The following is a 26,888-nucleotide window of genomic DNA, read 5'->3' on the forward strand; positions in this document are numbered from 1 at the left end:
TTTAACAATGAATGCAATTATCCAACAGAGATTACACTTTAGGTTTTTTTTGCTGTTATCTACTTCTGGTGAAACTAAAGCAATCCTCATATCATGTCATTATGTGTGTCCCAAAACAAATAGCTACTATGATGCTGCTTTAATTACATTTACACACACACACACACACACACACACACACAACACACACAGTCTTCAAATGCTAAGCAATGCATTTGTATTTTCGTGTACCAGAATAAATACTTATCTCAAAAAACTAATTGTGTTTGCAATATAAGTGCCAATTGACTTCTACCTGAAGAGGAATGAATACTTTAAATATTACTGAAACAGCAACAAAAATATGTCTAACCTAAGAGACAAAATGGTAGCTGTATATATCGATTAGGCATTTATCACTCTGAGAGAAAATTCCATTCTGGATAAAAGAAAGCATTATTGCGGTCTCCCAAGATTACAATGGACAGTTAATCTAACCTCCAGAAGGTTGTCTACTTTGTTGTTAATTCCTAGTATTTGCCATTAACCACTTTTGTTAAACTTGGACATACTAGTAAAGTATGATAGCCAAAAATACACACACATGCATGAAATAAGTTCATATATAATTGTTAAATTTAGTACACTGAGATCAATTTTAACCAAGTGATTAGTTTCTCAATAAATTACTGTTTACTATTTCTACATTGAGAAGACAGACTATTCCCATTATTTTAGTTGTTCCAATTGTTCATTCCCCATTGTAAATTATGAAATGAATAACACAGAGAAGGGACTATACATTTATTAGTTCCACTGAAGGGGAGAAAAAATAATTCTCTTTCTTGCAAAGTATCGGTATATTTTAATTTGAAAATTAATTGTTAAAAATTAAAATTATTTCATAATTAGAATAATATGAAGTTACAATTTTTATATATTGTCTTTGAAAGAAGTAAGCATCTTTAAATTATAATTTAGTTCTAAGAAATGTCACAGCTACATGTAACCTGTGACCAGGCTGAATTTTGAGACTTCTACAATATTTTCATCACCAAATTTACTATAAATATCGCAATTAACCTTGTGAAAATTTGCCATTCTAAATTTGAAATATTGCAGTGAGTCTATTTTTCTTTTTTCAAACTAGCATGTCAAATTTCTTATAGATGCCTATACACATTATATGCTTATATACACTAAAGTATACTTTACCTAAGTCCATAGTATATAGAAGTTATTTTTAATTAAAATGTTTAAGATTTTAATAAGCATGCCTAAGATATAAAGATAATTAAAGAAAGTTGGAACTAAACATAATATCTATTTTCCAGATTTATTTTTCATTTCATTTGTTACCTCAGCGTTTTCAATAAGAACTACTGAGTTTATGAAGATTTTTTTCTATATCTCTGTAAGACAAGTTCTAATAATTTCTAAACTTAGCAAATAAGTAAAGATTTCTGTCATGGAGGAGTGAGTCCTAGTTTTAGTCAGAGTTAGTCATTTCATAGTTGTTTAACTCTACAGGACACAAACTTTCTGGGTCTTAATATCTTCATCTTTTAAAGGAATGGATAGTAATGCATGGTTTCCAATGCCCCTCCATATTACATAGTTTACAGTTTTACAACTTAGGGGCAGGGAGCATAAATACTAGTTAGGAGGAGATAATTCATATTTTATAAAAACGTATGACACTAAAAATTTAGAAAAATATACTGGGATGTTATCTAGTTGTCTGCTCGATGGAATCATGAAGGTGATTACAGAATAACAATTGCTCTTCTGCAATAATAGTTATATCACTAACAAGAAAATGTACATTTTTAAAAGAATCATATTCAAGAAAATATACACAGTGATTCTAATGCTTTTACATTCCTTGATCCTGTATGAATATTCCACTATACATTATATATTTCAATTTTTTAATGAAAATTGAATATATAATGCCCAATGTGTACTCTAATGAGAGTGAAGAAAAGTGACTTCACAACTCTAATGAGTTTTTAATAATTTCACTTTATTTTTTTCCTTCTGACAGTATTCACTGTTACCCTCTTAAGTAGGAAAAACTACTTAATGCTAAACAGAATGGAGAACTTCAGCTGCAAAAAACCTCATTCTATTATCTTTTTTTAACTCAAACCTTAACAATCAATAATAAAAAGAATAATATTCCACTGAAGTAATGAAACACATATGAAATATTTTGCCAGTGACTTATTCAACCTTGAGAAATACATTGATAATTTTAGAGCTAGTCTTTGAATATTATAAATTTCAACCAAAAAAATGTACATAAATTTCAACTGATAAAATATTAATCTGTCAGGTATATGTTAAAAATAATATCATATCTAATCACCATGATTTCTATTTGAACTATTAGAAAGTTTTTGACCAACTTTGTTTCACAGGTTTATACTATTTTCTACTTTTAAGTAGGACATTTAAATAGTAAAGAAATATTAAATGCATATTGTTTATAAATGCAAACTATCACTAACATATACACATTAACATTAGTGATCTAAAAGAAAAAAATGACCAAAAAAAATCAACTAAGATGTCATTCAATAGGTGAATGGATAAACGAACTGTGGTACATCTACACAATGGGATATTATTCAACAATAGAAAGAAATGAGCTACCTAGCCACAAAAAGATATGGAAAAACTTTAAATGTGTATTGCTAAGTACAGTAAACCAGTTTCTAAAGGTCATATGTTGTATGATTCCAAATACCCAGCGTTCTGGAAAAGGCAAAACTATAGATATAAGATCTGTGGTTGTCAGGGTTGGAGGAGGGATGGAAGGATAAATAGGTGGAGCACAGAGGAATTTTAGAGCAGTGAAAATATTCTGTATGATACTGTGATGGTGGATAAATAACATTACACAGTTGTTAAAATTCATATAAATGTACAACACAAATAATGACCCCCCATTGTAAACTACTGACTTTAATAATGTATCAATATTTGTTAAACAGTTGTAAGAAGTGTGCCACATTAATGCAGGATGTTAATAATACAGGAAACTGTGACGGGGGAGAAGGCATATATGGGAACACCCTGCAGTTCCTACTCAATTTTCTGTAAACTTAAAACTGCTCTAAAAAATGAAAAAAACTTAAAATTCAATCACATTTCCTAATTTCTTAATGATATTAATTTTAAAATCATCAAGAATTTGAAAAAAAATGTATACATACTGCTTCACAACTATGCGATAGAAAATAAAAAGACATTGTGACATTATCAGCTAGGTTCAATGTTAATTAAACATTTTTCTATATCTCTATTTATAACCAAATATTACAATTTATGATGATTAAGTATTGTGGGATTTTTTTTTTCACTTGGCTAATGACCCAGAAAGTCAATATGTTAAGTTTTATTTTGTGGCTAAATTTGGTAGATAGTTACAACCTTCTAGAGAGTTTAGTATGCAAATAAATACTTTTAAATGAAAAGCTACTTACCACTATATTTGATGACACGAATTGTTGAATCTCCTTCTCCAAATTTGGTGAGAGGAGTCAGTCGGACTTCATAAGCCTCTGGTTTAATTAGCTCAGTCAAGTTATATGTAATTAATTCTCCCTTTTGAATATTCCCATTTATTTTAATCTCCTGTTCCCACCATCGCTGCTGTCCAGCCTGAAATTAAAAGAATTATATAATAATGTTCCTGGTATTTTTAACTGTGTGCTGGTCATGTGGCTAAAAATACTACTGCTGGGGATTCTTTGGGGCCTAGGACAAAGTTATATTCCATTAGAGATGTACCTTTGTTTCTGATATGCTCCTAGGGGCATCAATAGTATGGTTCACTTTTACTTTGAATATGAAGCCCTTTGGTGTCACAGATTAAAGTGGAGATGATCCCTTGCTTTGGGCAGGCCTTGGGTTTTCAATCCTGTCTGCCTCACCACTGCCAAACAATAAGAAAGTTCAAGTTTGTCTGGGTTGGTTAATAGCTGAGGACAAAAGTAATTTGGGTGGGAAATCCCATTTATTACTTTGATTTTCCATTGTCCCTTAGATTTTTACCTAAGCGATGTGTGTGTGTGTGTGTGTGTGTGTGTGTGTGTGCGCACGCCTGCATTTTATATATATATATATATACATACATACATACACACACTATATATGTTAATGTGTATATATATATATATATACATAGTCATATATTTATATATTTGCTTGTTTTCTGAGGGCGGGTTAATCCTAATTATATAGCTTAGCCTGCTATACTTCTGGAAATGAAAATCTCAAGTATGTGCTATTAGCACAGCATTAGACAAATATGACAAATAAAATAATGAAATGGAACAGAAAGCCCATATATAGATTTGTGGGGTTGTTCACACAGAAGACATGAAAATATAAACCACTCAATTGGTTATGTATATTAAAAAAAACATAAATGTAATCCCTATCACATATCTTATAACGAAAAGAAAAAAAAAAGAAAAGGCAGACTCAGGAGGATCAAATACTTAAATTTAAAAGGCAAAAGTTAAATCATTTAGAAAAAACACAGAAGAATGTCGTTATGACCTCAGGTAAGGTGTTACTTTCTTAGAATAGAAAAGCACAATTAGTAAAGGAAAAGATTGATAAATTAGCCAATCTTAAATTTGAAATTAATATTAAATTTAAAATTTTAGCATAAAAATTTCTTCTCATCAGTGCTCCTCATTAAACAGGTAAAATAAAGGCAGAGGCTTGAAAAAAGATATTTAGAACAAATACAGTTAATCAGAATATATTAAAAACTCCTATAACTAAATAAGAAAAAGAATTCAATAGCAAAATGAGCCTAATAGGAACAGGTATTTTGTAAATGAGCAAGCCCAAATAACTAATTAGAGAAAAGTCTCAGCCTCACGGTGAATCAAGGAAGTGAAAATTAAAGCCACAATATTATTTCCCAGATAAAAGCTTATAAAGATAACAACATTAAGGTTTGTTGCAAATATAAAACAATGAGAATCTTTATACCTGTCAAGAACCTGGAGCAGCAGAGGGTGGATGGGTAAGATTTTAGTCTACTTACAAGCTAACAAGTTAGCCTGCAACAGTATCATGGGCACAAGCAGAAGAATCCAGACTACTGAGTCAGAGAAAAGGATTCATGACACAGCAGACAGTACAAGCTTTACTTTCAAACTGGTTCCTTTTGCCTCCCAATTCCCACAGGGTGATGCAGAAGTGTCCAACTGGATTTTGCACATGCCTTCTGTTTGTATCACATCTGTAGGACCCTGAGCTTAAGAGACCTTAGTGTTTTATAACTGACAGTACCCAAGCCTGTCTAACCATTGCCCAAGAAGGAGGCATTATATTTATTATACTAGATATTAAATGGGCTTTACCTCTGTTCCAGGGGGAGGTCTCTATATTCTAAGGATGTTTGCTATGCAAATAACCTTGAAAAGATAGGCTGGAGTAAAAAAGACAGTGCCTCTGCACATATGTTATGCAAAAAAGCAAGAGACCTACAGAAAACTGTCTTCTAAAAATATAGTCTTTATGAGTATGTAAATTGGTGTAAGTACAGAAAGCATTTGGCAATAAAAACAATATTACGATGAGAACAGATAAACTCGTGTACACAGGAAACAGGAATATTCATGGTATAGAAAACACAGAGAATTATCTAAACATCAGTAAGAGATTGAATTATCAAATTGTATACTCTTCATAAAATATAATTTAAAATATAGCATAAAAAATGAACCTAATCCAAAATACATCACCATGGATGGATTTCACAAAATATTGAGTGAAAATTAATTTTAAAGCAGACATATTATAAAATTTAAGTTCAAAATATGCATTTTGATAAGGGATGCATAGATATGTATTAAAGTATAAAGAAATGCAGAAAATAGTAAATGCTATGTTTAACATACTGGTCACATGGATTAGAAGAGCGTCAAGAGGAGAAGATGCAATTGCGAGGAGATAACAAAGGACTTAACTCTGGTGATTTTTAGTTTTTAGATTGGTAGCAGGTATATAAAAATACTTATATTATTTTTGGCTATGCCTGAAATATTTCTCTTTGTTTTTCAAAGAGAGAGTTGAAGAATAAGAGACAGGCAACCGTGAGTTTTCTTAAAACTCTTTCTCCCTTGAATGTTAAGATTGCACTCTTGTGTTGATTGCTTCCTCCATCTACATCTGTGGCAACTCATCTGCTTGCTGGGCTGCTTTTCATTTTCCTGAGTTCTAAGTGTTGATAGTCTCTGGAGTTTTATATTTGGTGTTTTTAATACACTGTGTTAGTGGTTCTCACTTTTAGGCAGAATGAAGGTCACAGGACAATCTTGTTAAAACCCAAAATTCCAACTCTTAACCGCCAGTATTTCTTCTTCAATGAAGTCTACAGATATAATTTTTCAGTGAGCTTAGAAATACATTTTTTTTAAAAATAAGCACCTCCTCCTTTACAGGGTAATTTGGAAGCAGGTGACCCAGGGTCTGTATTTGTTGAGGCACAGCTCAGCCTTGCTAGTTCCACAGCATTAATACTAGTGGTTTCTTCTATACCTCTACGCTGATTACTCCTGCTACATCTATTAGTCCTTACTATGTGTCAGTCAGGCACCATGTTAACTGTATTATATCTACTATATTTAATCTACCACAACCCTTAGTAGGTAGGAACTAATACTAGCCCTATTATACAAACTGAGGAAACTGAGGAAGAAGCAAGTTATGGTATCTCTCCTAAGGTTGTCTAGAGAGTAGCAGCTGCAAAATTTGGTTACACCCAAAATGACTCTATCTGGCATCATTTCCTCCTTTGCTTCCCCAGAATTAATTGCTCCCTTGTTTTAACCAGTGTCTTTATATATTTAGTTATAATACACTTAAAAGTACTTTTTTGGCACATAGATTATAAATCAGGAACAATTTCTTATTAATGTTTTTACCTATAGTGTCTGATCATTAACTAGGTAAAGATGTGACAAGATTAAATTCCAGCACACAGTGTATATTTAACTGACCCAATGAGTGCAGCAGAAAATCTAACTTAGTGATAACTGCATACAGTCACTGAATTTACAAACACTAGTGAAAATGGACCTAAAACCTAAATTGACAGAAAGTACTTTACTCATGCATAGCTGACACCAGACACTACAAAGTTTCTATCAGTTTTGGAGACTAAAAATTCTATAAAATAATATAATACAAATGTCAACTCTTTCAAGGTCTTTAGATTTTTAAATTATTATATATGAACTAAAGGCAAAGTACTGTTATTTCAGAAGACAAAAGTAGTTTAAACCCACAGGAATATATACATAATAATTTGACATTATACTATTAACTAAAGACATACAAGTTTAATCAAGGTATACTTTTCTGGATGTTAAATATAAGTTTAATACCACTCAATATTTATAGTACATCCCAAGGAGAGACTGGTATTCTGTTGTTATAATGAAATGCTTTACTCAAGTAATTTTAGTTGGCATGTACATTGATGTTGTTACTTATTACAAACTATGGAGTAGATAACTTCATATGTGTATTAAAAAAGCAATAACTTTGATTCTAAATATTTAATTTAAAGCTATAACGAAAGTATATACTTCAGTAGTTGAGGAAAAAGCAATTAAACACTTCATATTGTATCTCAGTGAGCTGTGCAAATGTAAAAATGGAAAACTAAATACAATGTTTGCAAATACACAAAAGAAAATACAATATTAGTCCACTGTTTGGAGGTAATACCACAAAACCCTCAGAGAAAGTGGACCTAAAGCATAACTACAGATGATAGTTCCAGAACATACCTGGTAAGCATGGTGATATGAAAACAATGTGTAAAGTATTTCTTATCATTTCTATTTGTAAAAAATTTCCATGTAACTTTTTCTGTTCCTAGGAGATATGTTCCTTTCATATAATTTAGAAGACTATTTTCACTATTTGAAGAAGAAATGAGCCATAATTTTTCTGAATGCTAAGATCTGTAACTTGAAACACAGTATCTGGAAATCCTGACTTCTAGAAAGTGAGGCTCAGAACAGTTTTACAGCATGACATGGAGGAGTATTAGAAAGCTATATTCAATAGCAATTGGAGAAAGTATGGATTTTATAAGCACCAATGTGCTTCTCTTAAAAATCGGATATTCTTTATTCTTCTAAAACTGAATTCTACTTACCTCATTTCTGCTGATGAAATACTAATTCTTGCCAATCTAGGTTAAACTTAATACGTTTAAGATTTGAACTTGATAAACTTAACCCAATCACTTTTTGTACTGGGTACCACCTAGGGAAGTACTTAGGTGGGGCAGGGGCAGAGGAAGCCCATTCCCCAGCCTAAGTGCTCCTGGGGATAACTGTTGCTTGGTTTATCCTGTTTCCTACTGATATTCTCTTGGATTTAGTCAACTTCATCGGGTCTTTCTTGTCCTGTACTAGCATCTTTTGCATTGTTTTTGGAACTGCCTTGGCCAATGGTCAATATTTCTATTCAATCTGCATCTTTCTCAGGCAAATCACAGGTTATTTTGGTCTAAAAGCTCCATCTCTGCCCTTTTTTAGAGGTTTGAAGAATCCTGTTTCTCCTGCAACACAGTGAAGCAAGACTTGCCAGGCCCCAGTCCCTGAAAATCAGACTCAATCTATGATATTGTGATACTCAAGGGCCCCCTCAGGCAGGACCCAGAGCTTCAAGGTAAGTTCTGTAGTCTTCCTGATCTACCGGTGGGGAAGTGGGCCATTTCTTTCCTACTCAAGTGGATGGTAGGTACCTTTCTCAAGGAATTTCTAGGACTTACTCTACTGTTCTTCTTTCACTTTTACTAAAATATCCCCTGATACCTGGGGACTCTGTGTATTTGCATTGGAATATCTTTCTATATTTTTATTCTGAAACTCAAAACCTTTTCTCCTTTAATGACCTCCTGCCCACTTCTATGAACCCTTGTTTGTTTTAAAGTCTAGGCTTTCAAGGCTATCGTTTGTCCTTAGGTTTTATAAAGTCTGTTCAAAGCTCATTTGTTATCTTTTTAATTCTGTACCAGTGTGTGTGGGTTTGTATTCATATTCTTGGACCATAAACCTCAGCTTCCTGTGTTGTGATTTTAAATAATGAGAAAGTAGCTGATAAAAGAGAATTACAAGGATAAAAATATGCATTTGTTAATATTTCAAATTCCCAACTGTCCTTTGTAATCAACATTTTAACTTACATAGTATATGAATGTCAATCTGCATTTAGCTTTGAATGTCTTGATTGTCATTCCCTATAGTTTTTCTAATTTATGTTCCTTATCATAATAGTTACCTGATTAAAAAACAAAAGAATACAACAACCCTCAGGTAAAGACAGCATCGAGTGGGTCCACAGATTCAGTGAATCTCTCAGTCTTTCATGCAGTTTTGATGTTTTCCATCCTTGCCTACCTTGGTGGGCCACTGCTGTCTGGAGGGATGCAAAGTGGATATGCAGGCAGAGTCTCTGGTAAACATCACTGGTATATAAATGAAAGACCTTGCAAATACATTTCAAGGATTTAAAAAGTGAGAACTAAACATTAGGCACATAGAACAGTCTTCAGTGACAACCAAATGAAATATGCTTGCTCAGTGATCATAGAAATGGAAGAAATACAAGAAGTAGAAGAAAATTAAGAGCATAAAACTTCCTAAATATATTGTGTGCCGTGGCTTAAAGTTAAAAATGCAGTTCCAGAAAAACGAAGACAAATATTAGAACAGAACTTTGGATGAAACGAGGTCCTTTAGTACCCTAAAAAAATTAATGTTTCTGCAGTAGCTAAACATTTAGTAAAGACTAGCATTTTATATAGTCTTAAGTGTTTAGTTTGTATTTTTTAATGTGACTTAACTTTACATTCCCAATGGGACTGTTTAAAATAAATTGGAAGAGTTACATGAGAATATTTTAAATAGTTTTATAGTTTTATAGTTAATGTTTATTGAGTGACTACTATTGGGTTGGCCAAAAAGTGCCTTCAGTAAAAATAAAAGACATATTTTTCATTTTCACCTAGAACTTTACTGAACTATGTATTCACCCTTTTGTTCCACTACCTTCCTCGATTTTTCAGGCAACTTCATAATTCCATCTTCCTAAAACTTTTTATCTTTTTGAGCAAAGAACTGTTCCAGATGCCTTTTACAGTCTTCCAGGGAATTGAAATTTTTTCCATTAAGAGAATTTTGTAAAGACTGAAATAAATGGAAAGCCGAAGGTGCAATGTCTGGTGAATACAGTGGATGAATCAGAACTTCCCAACCAAGCTGTAACAGTTTTTGCCTGGCCATCAAAGAAATGTGCGGTTTTGCGTTATCTTGATGGAAGATTATGTGTTTTCTGTTGACTAATTCTGGATACTTTTGGTCAAGTGCTGCTTTCAGTTGGCCTAATTGGGCCAACTGGTTGGAATTAATCATTTGGTTTTCCAGAAGAAGCTCATAATAGAGGACTCCCTTCGAATCCCACCATATACACAGTATCACCTTCTTTGAATGAACACTGGCCTTTGGTGTGGTTGGTGGTGGTTCATTTCGCTTGCCTCACTATCTCTTCCATTCCACATGATTGTACAGTATTCACTTTTCATCGCCGATCACAATTTGTTTTAAAAATGGAACGTTTTTGTTACATTTAAGTAGAGAATTGCAGGTGGAAATACGGTCAAGAAGGTTTTTTTCGCTTAACTTATGTGGGACCCAAACATCAAAGCAATTAACGTAACCAAGCTGGTGTGAAATGGAGCAGGACCCTATGGTCCTTCCCCACCATGTCCTCTGCCTGCCTTTTTTTTTTTTTAACATCTTTATTGGAGTATAATTGCTTTACAATGATGTGTTAGTTTCTGCTTTATAACAAAATGAATCAGTTATACATATACATATGTTCCCATATGTCTTCCCTCTTGCATCTTCCTCCCTCCCACCCTCCCTATCCCACCCATCCAGGCGGTCACAAAGCACTGAGCTGATCTCCCTGTGCTATGCGGCTGCTTCCCACTAGCTATCTATTTTATGCTTGGTAGTGTATATATGTCCATGCCACTCTCTCACTTTGTCCCAGCTTACCCTTCCCCCTCTCCCTGTCCTCAAGTCCATTCTCTAGTAGGTCTGTGTCTTTATTCCCATCTTGCCCCTAGGTTCTTCATGACCATTTTAAAAAATATATTCCATATATATGTGTTAGCATACAGTATTTGTTTTTCTCTTTCTGACTTACTTCACTCTGTATGACAGACTCTAGGTCCCTCCACCTCACTACAAATAACTCAATTTTGTTTCTTTTTATGGCTGAGTAATATTCCATTGTATATATGTGCCACATCTTCTTTATCCATTCATCTGTCGATGAACACTTAGGTTGCTTCCATGTCCTGGCTATTGTAAATAGAGCTGCAATGAACATTGTGGTACATGACTCTTTTTGAATTATGGTTTTCTCAGGGTATATGCCCAGTAGTGGGATTGCTGGGTCGTATGGTAGTTCTATTTTTAGTTTTTTAAGGAACCTCCATATTGTTCTCCATAGTGGCTGTATCAATTTACATTCCCACCAATGCAAGAGGGTTCCCTTTTCTCCACACCCTCTCCAGCATTTGTTTGTAGATTTTTTGATGATGGCCATTCTGACCGGTGTGAGATGATATCTCATTGTAGTTTTGATTTGCATTTCTCTAATGATTAATGACGTTGAGCATTCTTTCATGTGTTTGTTGGCAATCTGTATATCTTCTTTGGAGAAATGTCTATTTAGGTCTTCTGCCCATTTTTGGATTGGGTCGTTTGATTTTTTGATATCAAGCTGCATGAGCTGCTTGTAAATTTTGGAGATTAATCCTTTGTCAGTTGCTTCATTTGCAAATATTTTCTCCCATTCTGAGGGTTGTATTTTCATCTCTGCCTGCCTTTTGTCTGTAGAATAACTTTAGCCAAAGAATAAGTTTAATCAGAGAAGTGAGAATATGCAGACAGAAAGGAAAACAGTCAAAGGAGACCGAATAATAATAGTTTAGTCATTAAGCATAATCAAGGACGTTTAGTTCCTCCTCAAGGACTATAGATAATATTCTGAGTCTTATCCTGTGAGCTGCCCTACAGATACTGAAACCCCCACCACGTGGAAGAAGTTAACTACATGATGACCAGACTGTAGCCATGACATAAGCTGCCACAATTCCAAGAATTGGCCTCAAGGAAATGGGAATAAACTGACCCTGGAACTGAAGATTAACTGTACTTAAAACAATCAAGATGATGCTGGTCAGACCACGGATGACCAATTTCAAGATGACTGTCAGAGCTGACTGTGCTGTTTCTGCATGTAGCACCAACCCTCTGTCTATAAAAGCTCTTGCCCACTGACTGTCAGTGGGTGCAGTCAGCCTTTGGACAGGTATCCACCCTCCCCACTGGTTGCCAGCATCCAAAATAAAACAAATTTTCCTTTCTACCACCCTGGCCTCTTTATTGGCTCTTGAACGGTGAGCAGCCGGATCCCACTTTTGGTTGCAGGTGCAAATGATTTTCAATGCTTGATTTGGATATTTTGAGTATGTCAGCTATCTCTTGTATGTAGGTATAACAATTGATTGTTCTCAATTAATGTCTTGATTTGATCGTTATCAACTTCAAGTGGTCTTGAAGACAATGCCGTGGAGCATTGTCCAGAGAGGAATCTCCAGCATGAAACTTCGCAAACCATTTCTGACACGTTTGGCCAGTCACAGCACCTTCTCCATACACTGCACAAATCTTTTTTTGCGTTTCAGTTGCATTTTTACCTTTCTTGAAATAATAAAGCATAATATGCTGAAAATGTTGCTTTTATCTTCCATCTTCAATATTAAAATGGCTACACAAAAATTCACCAATTTTTATAAGTCTTTTTTAAAATGCACTCTGATATGACAGCTGTCACAACACAGTCTAACAAAATTGTTTCGAATGAAGTTAAAGACAACTAAGAGCTACTAGAGCCATCTTTTAGAAAAAAACTGAAGGACCTTTTTGGCCAATTCAATATATACTAGGATGTTCTAAGTATTTTAGTTATTATTTAATTTAAGCACAAACAATTCAATGTGGTAGAATAGGGGGTATTTCCACCTATTCTATTATAATGTGTACAATTGTTTCCAAAGATAAAAACATCTGATAAAAGTAAAATAATAAAAGTAAAGAGAAAAAGAGTAAATATGGTACCTCAGAAGACATACAGAACAAATTGAGCATTCAAATGAATCTTGCTAATCTTCTTTTCCTGCCCCTTGCATGAACATTTTAGATCCTTTGTAACATACATGGCATTTGAAAGGTAGCTGCTAACACTTAGCTTACGGAATGCTCCAGGAAACTTTTTTCTTTTAACTCTGTAGAACACGTTTATCTTGTTATATAAGTATGAGACTTTTTTTCCTGTTTTATGAAGTTACTTAATAATAACTTTAATGGTAATTGTAGGCATAATTGTAAACTATATTGAAAAATATAGTTTAAACTCAAAATTTGGTAGAATTTAAAAGATCTAGTATTTAGCAGAGCATAAGGAAATCTTTTGATTTGATCCTAAAATGATCTTTTTCTCAGTTTATAAAGAATAGTTTATTTTTGTCTAAAGGTTAGAATATAAAATTCTAATAACTACAATTCATCACCCCAAGCACTCCCTGATTATGGACATTTTTGATAACGATTCATTTCATACTATGATTATAATAAAACATTTTAAGATTTAAAAATAAAACAAAATTTGAACATATGAAAAAGCTCCTATCTAAACTTAAACATGTGTTAATGTGTAGTAGAAGTGAATATGGGTGGTTCTAGCTCAGAAAAACTGTCATTTTGGTCATGGTCAGGCTAACATATCTCTCTCTACCTGTGGGGATATGGTCCCATTATGAGAAACATGAATTCTAAAGATACAAATGACAACTCTGTTAAAAGTGAAGTATAAGTTTCTTTTAAGGAATACAATATAACACTCATTTTTAAATACAAAAATGTAGATAGAGTACATTCATATTTCAATGCTACATTTAAATTTCTAGGAACAAATTTGACAACTCCAGTGTTCTTTACATAGGAATTAAGAAATTAATCAAAAAGACTGAGCTTACTGAAAGATTCTCTTTAAGTATATATTCTCTTTGAGCATAAATAGTAGTAAATCAGGATCCCTTCAATCCATTGTGACAGCAGGGAACAGGCTGCATAAATGATGACTCCTGTATAGTATGCCTTTTAATTCAACCACCAGACACAAGAAAGGCTGATCCTTTAAAAGTATGTTTGGCTCATCTTCCACAGTTTATGGAACTGCAGTTTGGGATGACAGCTGGTAATACTCAACTAAATTATTTAAGTATTTTTGTCTACTAAGAGAAGTAAAAAATAATAGCTACCAACTTTTTGAGGTTGCCAAGCTTTGTACTAAGGATTTTATATACTATTTTTCATTTACTTTTTATAAAACTCCAATGAGGTTAGAATTATTATATTTATTTCCCCAGTCATGGAATCTGAGACTTAAAGAACTGATAAACTTTTCTAGGTCACATGGTTGATAAGAAGCAAGAGATGATATAGGAACCCAATATTATCCAATTTCAAGGCTACCCTCTTAATCACTATTCTTTATTTCCTATTATTTATATTAAATGTGTTGCCTTCACAAGTTTTTCAAACCTATGTGCACTTTATTCACATCCCCTTAGAAAAGTGATAAAGAATTTTTACACTCGGGAAGGCCTAATTATGTGGAACTGAATTACACAGCAATGGATGATAGACTAAGCTAATGGATCTATCTTTTGGATGAGGGTCAGTCATACAAAAAGCTTTTGACTCTGTGAGTCCAGACAGTTTAAGAGAATTCAGATTCTGCTTTTGAAGTTTACTCTGGGACTCCAGTGAATGTATGCTCTGGTTGTGTTAAGTTCTGTGCTCATAACTGTTACATAAATCATTAAATGACATGGTATTTTATATTGCCTCAGGAAAGAACTCGCCTGTGTTACTGGTGTATCCCCTCAACCGTGTATTTATTACTCTCATCTGTTAAAACAACAACACTGAAACCATTCAAGAGACCATGTAAAACAGTAAAAATAATCATTCTTTAGCAGGTAGTGATAAATCACTATAGAAGAAAAACTGGTTTCCTATCAAGTTTGGAAATAACAGTCTAATTATTTTCTTGCCATGCTTGGATCAGCAGGTGAAAAGACACCTCAGCCTAAAGATTAATTCATTACAGATTTCAACCTTAATAAATTGGAATTAAGCAGTTCAGGCTGCATCGTTTTTCATAAGTTAGTTTTTTCAGGATGTTAGATAGATCAGTTTTTAGGGTTTTGATTTTGGCATTTCATCTTGATATTTCTCTGATATAAAGGGGATCATAATCACATCTTTCCTTTTATGAACAACCCAGTGTACTGCTTTACATCTCTAAGATATTTTACTACAGCTATGTTCTGGATTTATTACTAATAGCTTTGTATTTTTATACTACAAATGCCACCTGACCCCTCCATGTCTCATCAATAACTTCCTCTAATCTTTTTTTTTTTGCGGTACGTGGGCCTCTCACTGTTGTGGCCTCTCCCGTTGCGGAGCACAGGCTCTGGACGCGCAGGCTCCCGGGCCCAGCCGCTCCGCGGCATGTGGGATCTTCCCGGACCAGGGCACGAACCCGTGTCCCCTGCATCGGCAGGCGGACTCTCAACCACTGCGCCACCAGGGAAGCCCTCCTCTAATCTTTTAATTGAACTCTTTACTACTAGTGAATTTTCATTCCTACCCAACTTATATATTGCCACCAAAGTAAGTTAATCTTATTTTCCTGCTCCAATTACCTGAGTATAATGCTTTTGTAGTATTATTTATAATAATAGCTAACATTACTGAACACTCACTAGGTACTTTGATGAATTATTCAATTAAACTTAGTTGAAATCTACAATATCACCATGAATATTTTCTGTGTTTCATTAGAATATGTTGATACCACTTAAATAGTTATCCATTTGGGCAATCAATTTGACACTCATATGGAGAAGCCTCAGGTTAATATATTTTCATAAACTTTATATAATAGAAACTAATCATATAACAATTTAAATGTATTGATATACTGATACTATCAATTATTGACAATGATAAAAAGTCTTAATCATCCAACTGCTTTCAAATTATAGGCTTAGAAGAAAAAACAACGCTTACCCAAATGTGTAAATAGAGATTAGAATCTCTTACTGCATTTGGGGAAGAAAATCAACGATATTCTCTTTTCATAATAAACACTGTACAGAAACATTGACTGATACATTTATTCATTTATTAAAAAATCACCTAACTAGATTGGCATTAAAAAACAAAAAAAAAGGAGAAACCATGCAGAGTAAGCTCTTTTTACATCTGCTAAACTGAAAATGGAAGGGTGAGAGAACAAGATAATGGGAATGTTATATAAAACATATTCAAACACGTTTCAAAGATAATTTCAAACTCTGTGGACATTTTTTTACAGTCTTAGGAAATTTAGATTTAAAAGTTTCCTGAGGTATAAAGGCTTTATTTTTTAGTGAGTTTACTGCAAATAAGATACAATAACTTTTCTTAGTAAATAAATAGAGCACTGTCACTAAAGCTACTGCTTCCTAACTCATTCCCAGTCCCCTTGCTCTTTAGTAAGAAAACCCAATTTTTAGCTGTGCTACATTTCTGAGTCTCCCTTTAAACAAGATGTGGTCATGTGATTTAATTCTGGCCAATGAGAGGTGAGTAGAGTTGCTGCATGGTGATTCTGGGAAGGCTGGGGCAGACAGTCTAATCAGCCAGTAAGGGTTTTTATTCGTTTTTCGTTTTTTAAGGATTTTATTTTTTTAATGCTTTGCCTTTACTTTTGATTCTGGCCTGTGATTAATTTGTGATGGCTCAAGTTCTAGCAGCTATCTTAGATCCTCAGGTAACCTTGGCATGAAAGACATGCCTACCGACAGTGAAAAAGAAAGCTATAACCTTTGGTCTCTGACGATACTATGGAGCGCATGTCAACTCTGGATTGCTGATGTCTGAAGTGATTCTATGTGAAAGAGAAATAAACATCTATCTCATTTAAGCCCTTATTATTTTGCTCTTTTCAGTTATATGAAACTATACACAATCTTTTTTTTTTTTTTTTTTTTTGCGGTACGTGGGCCTCTCACTGCTGTGGCCTCTCCCATTGCGGAGCATAGGCTCCGGACGCGCAGGCTCAGCGGCCATGGCTCACGGGCCTAGCCGCTCCGCAGCATGTGGGATCCTCCCGGATTGGGGCATGAACCCGTGTACCTTGCATCGGCAGGCGGACTCTCAACCACTGTGCCACCAGGGAAGCCCCCCACAATCTTAATTATTATAGATACTAATAATTTGTTTCTTTTCCTATATATCTTTAAAAAAAACAGACTGTTGAGTTTACTCAATGTAAAATTGTAAAATAAATTTTTCCAGACATTTTTAACAGATCGGATTATGGTTGCATTAATGTTGTCTTCTATCAAAGACTCACTTTGCAAAATTGAAATATAAGATATCAAGGAAAAAATAATAGTATGCTTGTTTCATTTAGCTGTTGCATAACAATGCTGTTTTACAAATAACCAGAAAATCTTAATGGCATAAAACAATAAGCATCTGTTTCTTGCTTGTGCATCTGCAGGTTGGTTCAGTTTCGGCTTATTTAAGCTACACTTGATTCTACTTGTCACTAGTCATGGATCAAATTCAAGTCAATTCTATGTCTCTTATTCTTCTTGGACCACCAAGCTACCATTTGTCTCATTGATGAGGTCAGATGGTCCTTGAGGGTGAGCAGAAATCATGCAAGGCTTCTTAATGCCTAGGCTTACAACTAACATTTGTCTAACATTTCTGTGCATACTCCATAATGACAAAAGGAAATCACATGCCCAAGCTCAATATCTGTGGGTACAGGATACATTCTTTCCATGAAGATCAGAATTGGCAGAAATAAATTTTAGATGAACAACAATCTAATATTCTATAATGTGGTATTAGAACTTTGAGTGTATCACACATTTCCAACAGCAAAGTTTTCTTATTAAAGGGAAAATTTTAAATATATAAGTTCTTGGAGCTTTAAGCTCCAAGATATATCATACTGTCATATAATTGCATTTTCATAGTCCTTTTCATATATGGCAATTAAAAGCAATATTTTTAGAAGCTAATATTTACCTTATCTAAAAAATGTCATCAACTATAGATGCTTAGCTAGTTATAGCTCTTTTCTATAACACGAAACTAATTCCAGTTTTAGGGAAGAGGTAATTACTGAAATCATTCTACAAATTTTCATTAGTAAATACTGAAACAGTTATATATCAACAGTCTTTTGTTTAAAAAAATGATATATGTGAGCCCCTTCCCCCAAAATGGCAAAAAATAAATTGATAATTGAAGCAATCAATGTCTTATTATAGAATAACTAAATGTTTTTTAGAAAACTCATAATGTGATATCTATATATATCCATATGTGAAACCCATATTTAGGTCATTACTCTTTATTAATATATTTACATGTATTATTAAGCATATAATCTAACATCACTCTAATGAAGTATGCCTATGCTTAAATATTATTTTAACTTGATATTATCCTCATACCTATATCCTGTATTCCTGTCATTTTCCAGAAAAATGTCTTAATCATCCAAGTATTCTTAGAATATTGCTTTTGAAAATGATCAGAGAAGCAAGCAATGTTATGCAAAGGTATATACTACAGTCATTTGCATTTTCAATAACAAAAGTCAATTATACCTTATTTTAATGGAAAATGTTGCACAATATCATTGGTTGATTAATTCATTCAAAGCCATATACTGACAGCCTATTACTTAAAAAAATTAAACAGAATCTTTGTTCTTCATAGAGCTTAAAAATCTAACCTAGTAACTGCCTCTGAGATACTGTGAGAATTAAAAGACTTAATACATGTAAAACACTCAAAACAATGTGTAACACAAAGCAAGCATTACATAAGTGTTAGCTAATATGACAATAATTACATCTGCTAGTCCTAAGACTAGTATTATTATTTCTGATAGGCAATTGGTATGTAAGTAAAAAGAGTGCAGTTAGAAAGAGATTAACTTAATTATCACTCAAAAATATATAATCATAAGCTGGGAATTATAACATGATTAACATGGGGATCTGACCTAGTTTGGGGGATTATAATCATTTTTACCCATTTTCTTTAATTAGAAAATTTAGGAGTTCCTTGGTGGTTCAGTGGTTAAGAATCCGCCTGCCAATGCAGGGGACACGGGTTTGAGCCCTGGTCCGGGAAGATGCCACAGAGCGACTAAGCTTGTGTGCCATAACTACTGAGCCTGTGAGCCACAACTACTGAGCCTGCATGCCACAGCTACTGAAGCCCAAGTGCCTAGAGCCCATGCTCTGCAACAAAGAGAAGTCACCACAATGAGAAGACCACGCACTGCAATGAAGAGTAGCCCCCACTCGCCCCAACTAGAAAAAAGCCCGTGCTCAGCAACGAAGGCTCAACGAAGCTAAAAAATAAATTAATTTTTTAAAAAAGGAAAATTTATTGAAATAAATTACGGCTAGATTCTAATTTTAAAGTAAATAAATGAATCCATAAAATTTTTAGAAGTAAATGTTTGTGATTTTGTTTAGATCTTTGAGTGTGCTAGGCTTTTCCAAGAAGACTTAAAATTCAGAAACCGTAAGATGGAAAAATTCAATTGTATAAAAATTTTTAAAAATATGCACAATAAAAATAACATAAATGAAGGATAAGTGCATGAAAGAATATTTCCAAACTTTATGACAGAATTCTTAATATATACAGAAGAGCTTGTATAATCAAAAATAAAAATATTAGCAATTAAAAATAAACTGGATAACTATGGAAAACAATTTGAAGGAGACAAGAGTATTCAGCATGAGGCTCCGGTAATTTCTCTGGCAAGAAACTGGATTTGGTGATGGTGGTAGAGATGGATAAATGTGAAAAGATTTGAGGATATTCAAGAAAAAAAATTGGCAGAAATTGGTGATGAACTGGAGAGGAGGAATGAACAGAAGTGTCAAGAATTATTTCCAGTTTATGTCTGGCTTGAACAATGGGATGGATGATAGGACTATTCAGTGTCATGGGGACACTGGAGGAAGACTGGGCTTGAAACAGAATAAGTTAGCAGTTAGACATGTTTACGTTTGAGAGGCAATGAGGCATCCAAGTACAGATTTATCAAGTGGGTAGGTCTAGGGAGGTAGCACTAAAACTTTGAGGACATAATTCATGGACATGGTCTTTGGTACTTGACAAATAATGTAAGTTAATGGCAATCACATATTGTTCAGTGGCTCCTTTAAAGAAAAAGAAAATGAAAGTTTGAAAAGTTAAAAGCAAATACTTCAGGAAGGAAATAATATATTAAGGTCAGTCAAGAAATTAAGACAAAGGGTGTCAATCACTTTAATTAGACAGATAACATCAACAAAAATATTGGAAAACAATAAAAATTTTAGCACAGATTAAGTAAAGGTAGTATTTAATAGTCAGTGAAGTTCTCAATAAAAAGGAAATTAACAGGACCTAACCCTGGAGACACCATGAAAGCAACAGGGAGATTAATGAACCTGGGGAGAGGGGTAAATTGCAACCCTAATGGGAAAAGGCCATGTCACAAAGAGGAGACAGGTTGGCACATAATTTTTTTCTCACCCGCCCCACATCATTGTTATGAGTTGATCTTTGCTCAGGCTTTTCCTGCTGAGAAGCCAAAATTTAATCATACCAGATAAAAGGCTGGGAAGTGGATATATTAGTTGTAGACAGATTAATAACCTGAGTATTTTCTTTCCTCCTCACTCTTCTTTCCTGGAGAAAAGTGGGAGCAAAGAAATTTTTCCTGGAGGAAATGACTACAAGACACAGCATTTCCAGCACAGGAGAAAAAGAAGTTTCCCTGAGAGGCAAATGAGTGCCTGTACAACTAGAGAATTCTCATTAAACTCTACGGAATATATGAATATCAATTTCTTGCTTTTGATAATATACTCTGTGTGGGATTTTGGCTTGGAAATGGGCTGGAGGAGGGGTTCATGGAACTGCCCTGTACAATTCTTTGTAACCTCTCATGAATCTATAATTATTTCAAAATAAAAGTTTTAAAAAATTTTTAAATGACTTCATAATGAAAAGTTATTTAAAGCACTAAAAGATATACATAATGGTGAGGAAAAGACATACACACAAACACACTTTAACTTGTTATAGTAAAATTTAAGAATATATAAAAAAAATTAAAGAATATATAAGAAAAGACATACACACAAACACACTTTAACTTGTGATAGTAAAATTTAAGAATATATAAAAAAGAAAATATTGGAAGCTGGAAAATCAGATTGACAATATGCTTCTCAATAGCATCAGTGCATAAAAAAGACAATGGAGCAATATTTTCAAACTGTAAAGGAAAGAAAATCAAACCTAGTACTAATGTCCAGCTAAATTATCGCACGTATACTCATTCATTTATTCAGCAAATATTTACTGCACTGCAGCTATGTGCCAAACGCAATGAATAACACAATGAATTAAACAGACCCAAATATCTTATTCCATGCCTCTATGCCATTGTATATGTTGTTTCACCAACCTGTGATTGTCTCTAGTTTTCCCAACCAGTTTGGAAAGCCATGCTTACACCTTTCCTTTCCCTACTGTCCTAGGCTCATTGCTACAGCTTAAAAATGGTTAGCCGAGCAGGTGGCCAAGGCTGGAGCTTTCTCTGGACCATCTTGGCATGGCAATCTTAACTAAAGAACTATGGCTAACCCTGGGAGTAAACCTAAAAAGAGATAACTGTGGCTTGTGTTGGGAACGTAATCATTCACCACCACAGACAATGTTGCTTGGGCTTGTGGAGGAGTTTCAGCAGTAACTTCATAAGGCAAGTATACAGATGTTACTATGGTCTAAATCCAGAGTCACTGATGAGCCTTCTTCTTTCTACTTCCTCTCATTATGGGACACATAAGCACGACTTATTATTTGCTCTCACTTTTCCCTTCCTTGTTTTACAAGAAAGGGTTTTATGTAAACCATATACAAGTGTAGAAATAGTATGTCTTCAGTTAAATAAATATTTCTATTTTTTAAATTAGTTCATTTTTTCAACAGTGTAACCAAGATCTCGATCTTGAAAAAGTTTTAACATTTGAATTGTTCTTACTATTTTTTGTACTTCTCATTATCCACATAAATGATAATTAGTAGATTTTTTTAATATACCATCATTAATATACCAAAAAAGATTTAATGAGTGCCTTCTATATGTCAGGCATTTAACCAGACTAAGAGATATACAGTATTCCATTATCTACATACTAGGAATTCATAGTAAAAAAAATTAACAACAATAATGATAATAATCATAATAAAAGAAAAATACCCAGCTTTCTCAAAACTAGTATTCCAGTTGTGGGAAACAACACTAAACAATAATAAAAATTAAATACATAATATGTCAGAGAGTAATAAGTGTGATGAGACAAATCAGGAAGGTTGGATAATGAACAAAGGATCTCACAAAAATTATGGTGAAAAGAAAAATTCCACATTATTAAAATACAATTCCTTAGGCCCTAATCTGGATTTTGCAATATTAGAGTATACTTATGACTCCATATGAACCTTCCCAGGCTTGTGGGGATATGAAGTGCTTTTTTATGGTTATTCTTCTATTTCAACTGGGACTTTATATTGTATTTGTCCTTTTATATCTTTATTTAAAAATGATAGCTATAATGTGGCTTGCGTATTACTAAAATTTTATTATAAAAACACAAGGACACTACCTAACAAGATTCATTAAACAGATTTAGAAGAGAAAAGGCATATAATTTAGTTGAAATGTCTTAAAAGCAAAAGGGTCCAGGATGATTAAGGATGGAATACGTAAGTCTGGTTACTTGGTTTTTATTTCATTTTCATAACTATTAGCTGTTTATATTTGGGCCCATCAAGAAATCTGAGAGCTGCAGTTTCCTCAGTAGTAATATAAGGTGGTCTTTAAAATCTACTGTAGCACTGAAATTGATGAATATTTGAACATTATGTAATATCCAATTCTGTAGATGAGATGCACTATTAACACTATATCATAATCCACTATTTTTCCTTTCTACTAATAAATAATAATGAGCTGGCTGAATATTTGCTATAAGTGCTTGAAGATTATTAGACTGTGTGACCAAAAAAACTAACCATCTGAACTATGGAAGCATTTTAATTTTAAAACAATTTTTTTTTTTTTTTTTGCGGTACGTGGGTCTCTCACTGTTGTGGCCTCTCCCGTTGCGGAGCACAGGCTCTGGACGCGTAGGCTCAGCGGCCATGGCTCACGGGCCTAGCCGCTCTGCCGCATGTGGGATCTTTCCCGGACCGGGGCACGAACCCGTGTCCCCTGCATCGGCAGGCGGACTCTCAACCACTGTGCAACCAGGGAAGCCCTTTAAAACAATTTTGAAGCTATGAAAAAGGTTAAAATGCAGAAACATACAGAGAATATATAAACAACCATGTTGTATTTATTAATAAAATGAACTCAATATTTTGCTTAGATGTCTTTTAAAAAGAGATAAAATTTTACAGATTAATGGAACCCCACAATCTACCTCTTTCCTGATACATTTCCTTTTCCCTCATCGCAGGGAGGGACTATACATAGGATGTGCTTTTTGATCTTTTCCTAAATATGGTTTCATACTTTTTCAACGTATATTTGAATACATAGAAGTTATGCTGCTTGAAAAAGAAAAAACTGTCTTCTTCTAAAATACCAACTGTTTTTCTATGTTAAAAATAATTTTTATACAACTGAGTTTTTTTTTTTTTCTCTAAGCAATTGCACCTAAGTGGGCCTGGCATCGTGTTGATGTAGAATGTGTATAATACAAGAATTACAACAAGAGTTTCTTCCCACTATTTGTCTATCTTTATTGCTTCATACATGGGCATAATATCCTCATGCTATCAACTAATAATGACTAAGAATCTGCTTTATGTTGAAGGTAGCATTTTAAAGTGGAGAAAACATGCATATTCTGAAGATTTACACTATTATGTATGGCAATACTTCATTTGCTGCGTTCTCTAAGGCACTGAGAATCCACAGATTTAGTTAAATACACAGATTAATCAGTGCTTCTCTTTTCAGTATAACCTAATTTCCCATTTTTAATAGATTTCACCAGAAAATAAAATTACGTTTTTTTTTAATGTCAAGAAATATATTCATTTAATGCTAGTGTTAGGGGAGAGTTAGCCTAGTGTAGCATTTATAGATAAAATTGATGGTTCATTATGTGCTTTGATTTTTTACTATCTCAAAACAATAAATTTTATTTTGATGCTTCAAAAGTTTTATTTTCTAATCTTGACCAAAATGTCCAATTCTATAGTTGACTTGGGGGAACTTTATTATGTTTCCAGTCCAAGAAAGTATTTTCCTTCTTCACTTCCATTATAGAGCCACTGTGTCAGAGAGCCAATATAATTTACTTACTTTCCAAGGAGATCTAGTTGAACTTATTGTTAGTTTAATATATGTGCCTGTCATGTTATTTGTACTATATGGCATAATGAAATGCTCTTCCCACTCTACCACTAAAAGTTCCTACTCTATCTTGGGTTGTGGTTTTGCTAATTAAGCATTATTTAATTATTTATTATGATAGTTCGGTTTACAAGGAACAGTTTTTTGAAGTTGAAATGATATTAAATACCTTTGTATATAGCAATTTTTTGACTACTGTTGTTTTGCATTCATCTAATTAGAACTGTCAATCTAGAACACATTATAAAATAATTTTATATTAACTAAAAATAATAAGATTTTAGACGATTTTGAGTCAATTAGAATCACTTTGTAAACAAAGGTGGTTTCAAAATATACATTTCTTAAAAAAAGAGAAACATAAAAAGTTTTATAAAAAGAAAAATTTATAAGAGGTTTGAAATTTTCTTTGAAATATTTTGTTACATATCACAGCATTGCTATTATTAATACTGACGATAATAAAATTGATAATTTTAAACATTATAATCCATAAAATAATATACAGACATCCAAAGCATGTCAGTGAGGCAGACTAAGTACTTTTCTGAGCCTAATACAATTCTCAGATGAGCTACCCAAAATAGAATTATTACTGAGTGTTCAAACATATTAAGAATAGTTGAGAAAATTCATACTTGAGCTATTTATTTTTATCAAATCTTTTTTGATGTCTCTAATATGCAAGTTAATATGGTTCAGTGTTCACATTAGCAAGTTTTCTTTTAAATAATTAGGGGTCCACAAATAATGAATAGCATATATCATTCTTAAAAAATCCATAAACTCATAAGATGAAACTTGACTAAAACCTGCACTCAAGTGAGTTCTCTTTCAATACATCCAACTTCAGGGTCTCAACATCCTTGCTTTTTAGACAATTCACACTTCATTCTTAGAAGTCTATATCCTAGTCTCTTAAGTGGTACTACCAGGGTAGACTATGTAGGATCACTGGAAGTAAATGTGAATTTCTGCAGCTGCGAGAAGCCATGGAGAAGTCACAGCTCTTAATGGAACATGCGGGGACAACCCTATGCAAAACAGATAATCAGAAAAAAATTTCAATCTCCCAGAAGACTCTTCTCTATGCCTAGATGATTATCTTTCATCTCATTTCATTCTCACAAGACCATTATCTATTAAGTTATTCTGCGATAAGTTGCTAACTAGATGAAAAGTCCAGGATTTCATCTCATCTGGAGTACTCACTTCACACAAGAAGACAAATAAAGATAGAAAAGATTTCAGATGTTCAAAGCAATTCCCAGTGGTGCAGTCTCAAGATTGGGAAAGCTATTTTTGAGCATGTGGGACTTCTTGAAATCTTTGTCAAAATACTAAGTAGTAACCTTTGCATGAACACATATAAAACCATGTCTCATTTTCTCACTTGGCAAAACTACTCATTATCTTTCAAATTCCATTTTACACTTTTATTTATATTCTTTTGAGATTGCATGCAAACTATCTCATATGTAATTACTGATACCAGTCTGCGTCATTATGCATAGGCACACTAAACCACACACAAACTGGAAACGGAAGCAAATGTAAGGAAATCAAAGCAGAGGAGTGCACAGTACTTCTGAAACATTAAAATTTATCAAGTTATTATCTGGTTATACAAAATGGTACTAAAATATAGTAAACTACAACTACTTTATTGCCAGTTGCTTTTTTTCTAATTTATTTTATCCAAGTATAGTTGATTTACAGTGTTGTGTTAATTCTGCTGTATAGCAAAGTGATTCAGTTATACATACACACATTATTTTTCATATTCTTTTCCATTATGGTTTATCACAGAATATTTTAAAAATTTTTTTTCAATTTTAAAAATTTTATATTGGAGTATAGTTGATTAACAATGTGTTAATTTCAGGTGTATAGCAAAGCGATTCAGTTATACATATACATGTATCTATTCTTTCTCAAATTCTTTGCCCCTTAGGTTGTTACAGAATATTGAGCAGAGTTCCCTGTGCTACACAGTAGCTCCTTGTTGGTTATCTATTTTAAATATAGCAGCGTGTACATGTCAGCCAGTTGCTTTTAACAGCAATATGACTGATCAGCTAGTGACAGACAAAAATGAAGCACTCATAAGCATGAAGTTTGATTTATTGCTAGAACCCATTGCCCTTTATAACTGTCTGACAATGGGTTAATTTATCCTCTATAATGCAGCTCCACAA

General features: G+C 33.5%; 1 protein-coding gene across 1 annotated transcript in view; it reads right to left on the minus strand.

Moving 5' to 3' along the window:
• Positions 1-26,888, minus strand: part of MDGA2 (MAM domain containing glycosylphosphatidylinositol anchor 2) — a 273,598-nt gene that overhangs the window by 44,454 nt on the left and 202,256 nt on the right. Inside the window, exon 6 of the mRNA XM_022570646.3 lies at positions 3,471-3,648. Coding sequence (XP_022426354.2) covers positions 3,471-3,648 — 178 coding nt within the window. The remainder of the gene's footprint in view (positions 1-3,470; positions 3,649-26,888) is intronic.

This window comes from Delphinapterus leucas, chromosome 2 (genome assembly GCF_059928025.1).
Source record: "Delphinapterus leucas isolate spDelLeu-1000000601 "Yukka" chromosome 2, BTC_Dleu_Yukka2, whole genome shotgun sequence".
Classification (NCBI taxonomy): domain Eukaryota; kingdom Metazoa; phylum Chordata; class Mammalia; order Artiodactyla; family Monodontidae; genus Delphinapterus; species Delphinapterus leucas.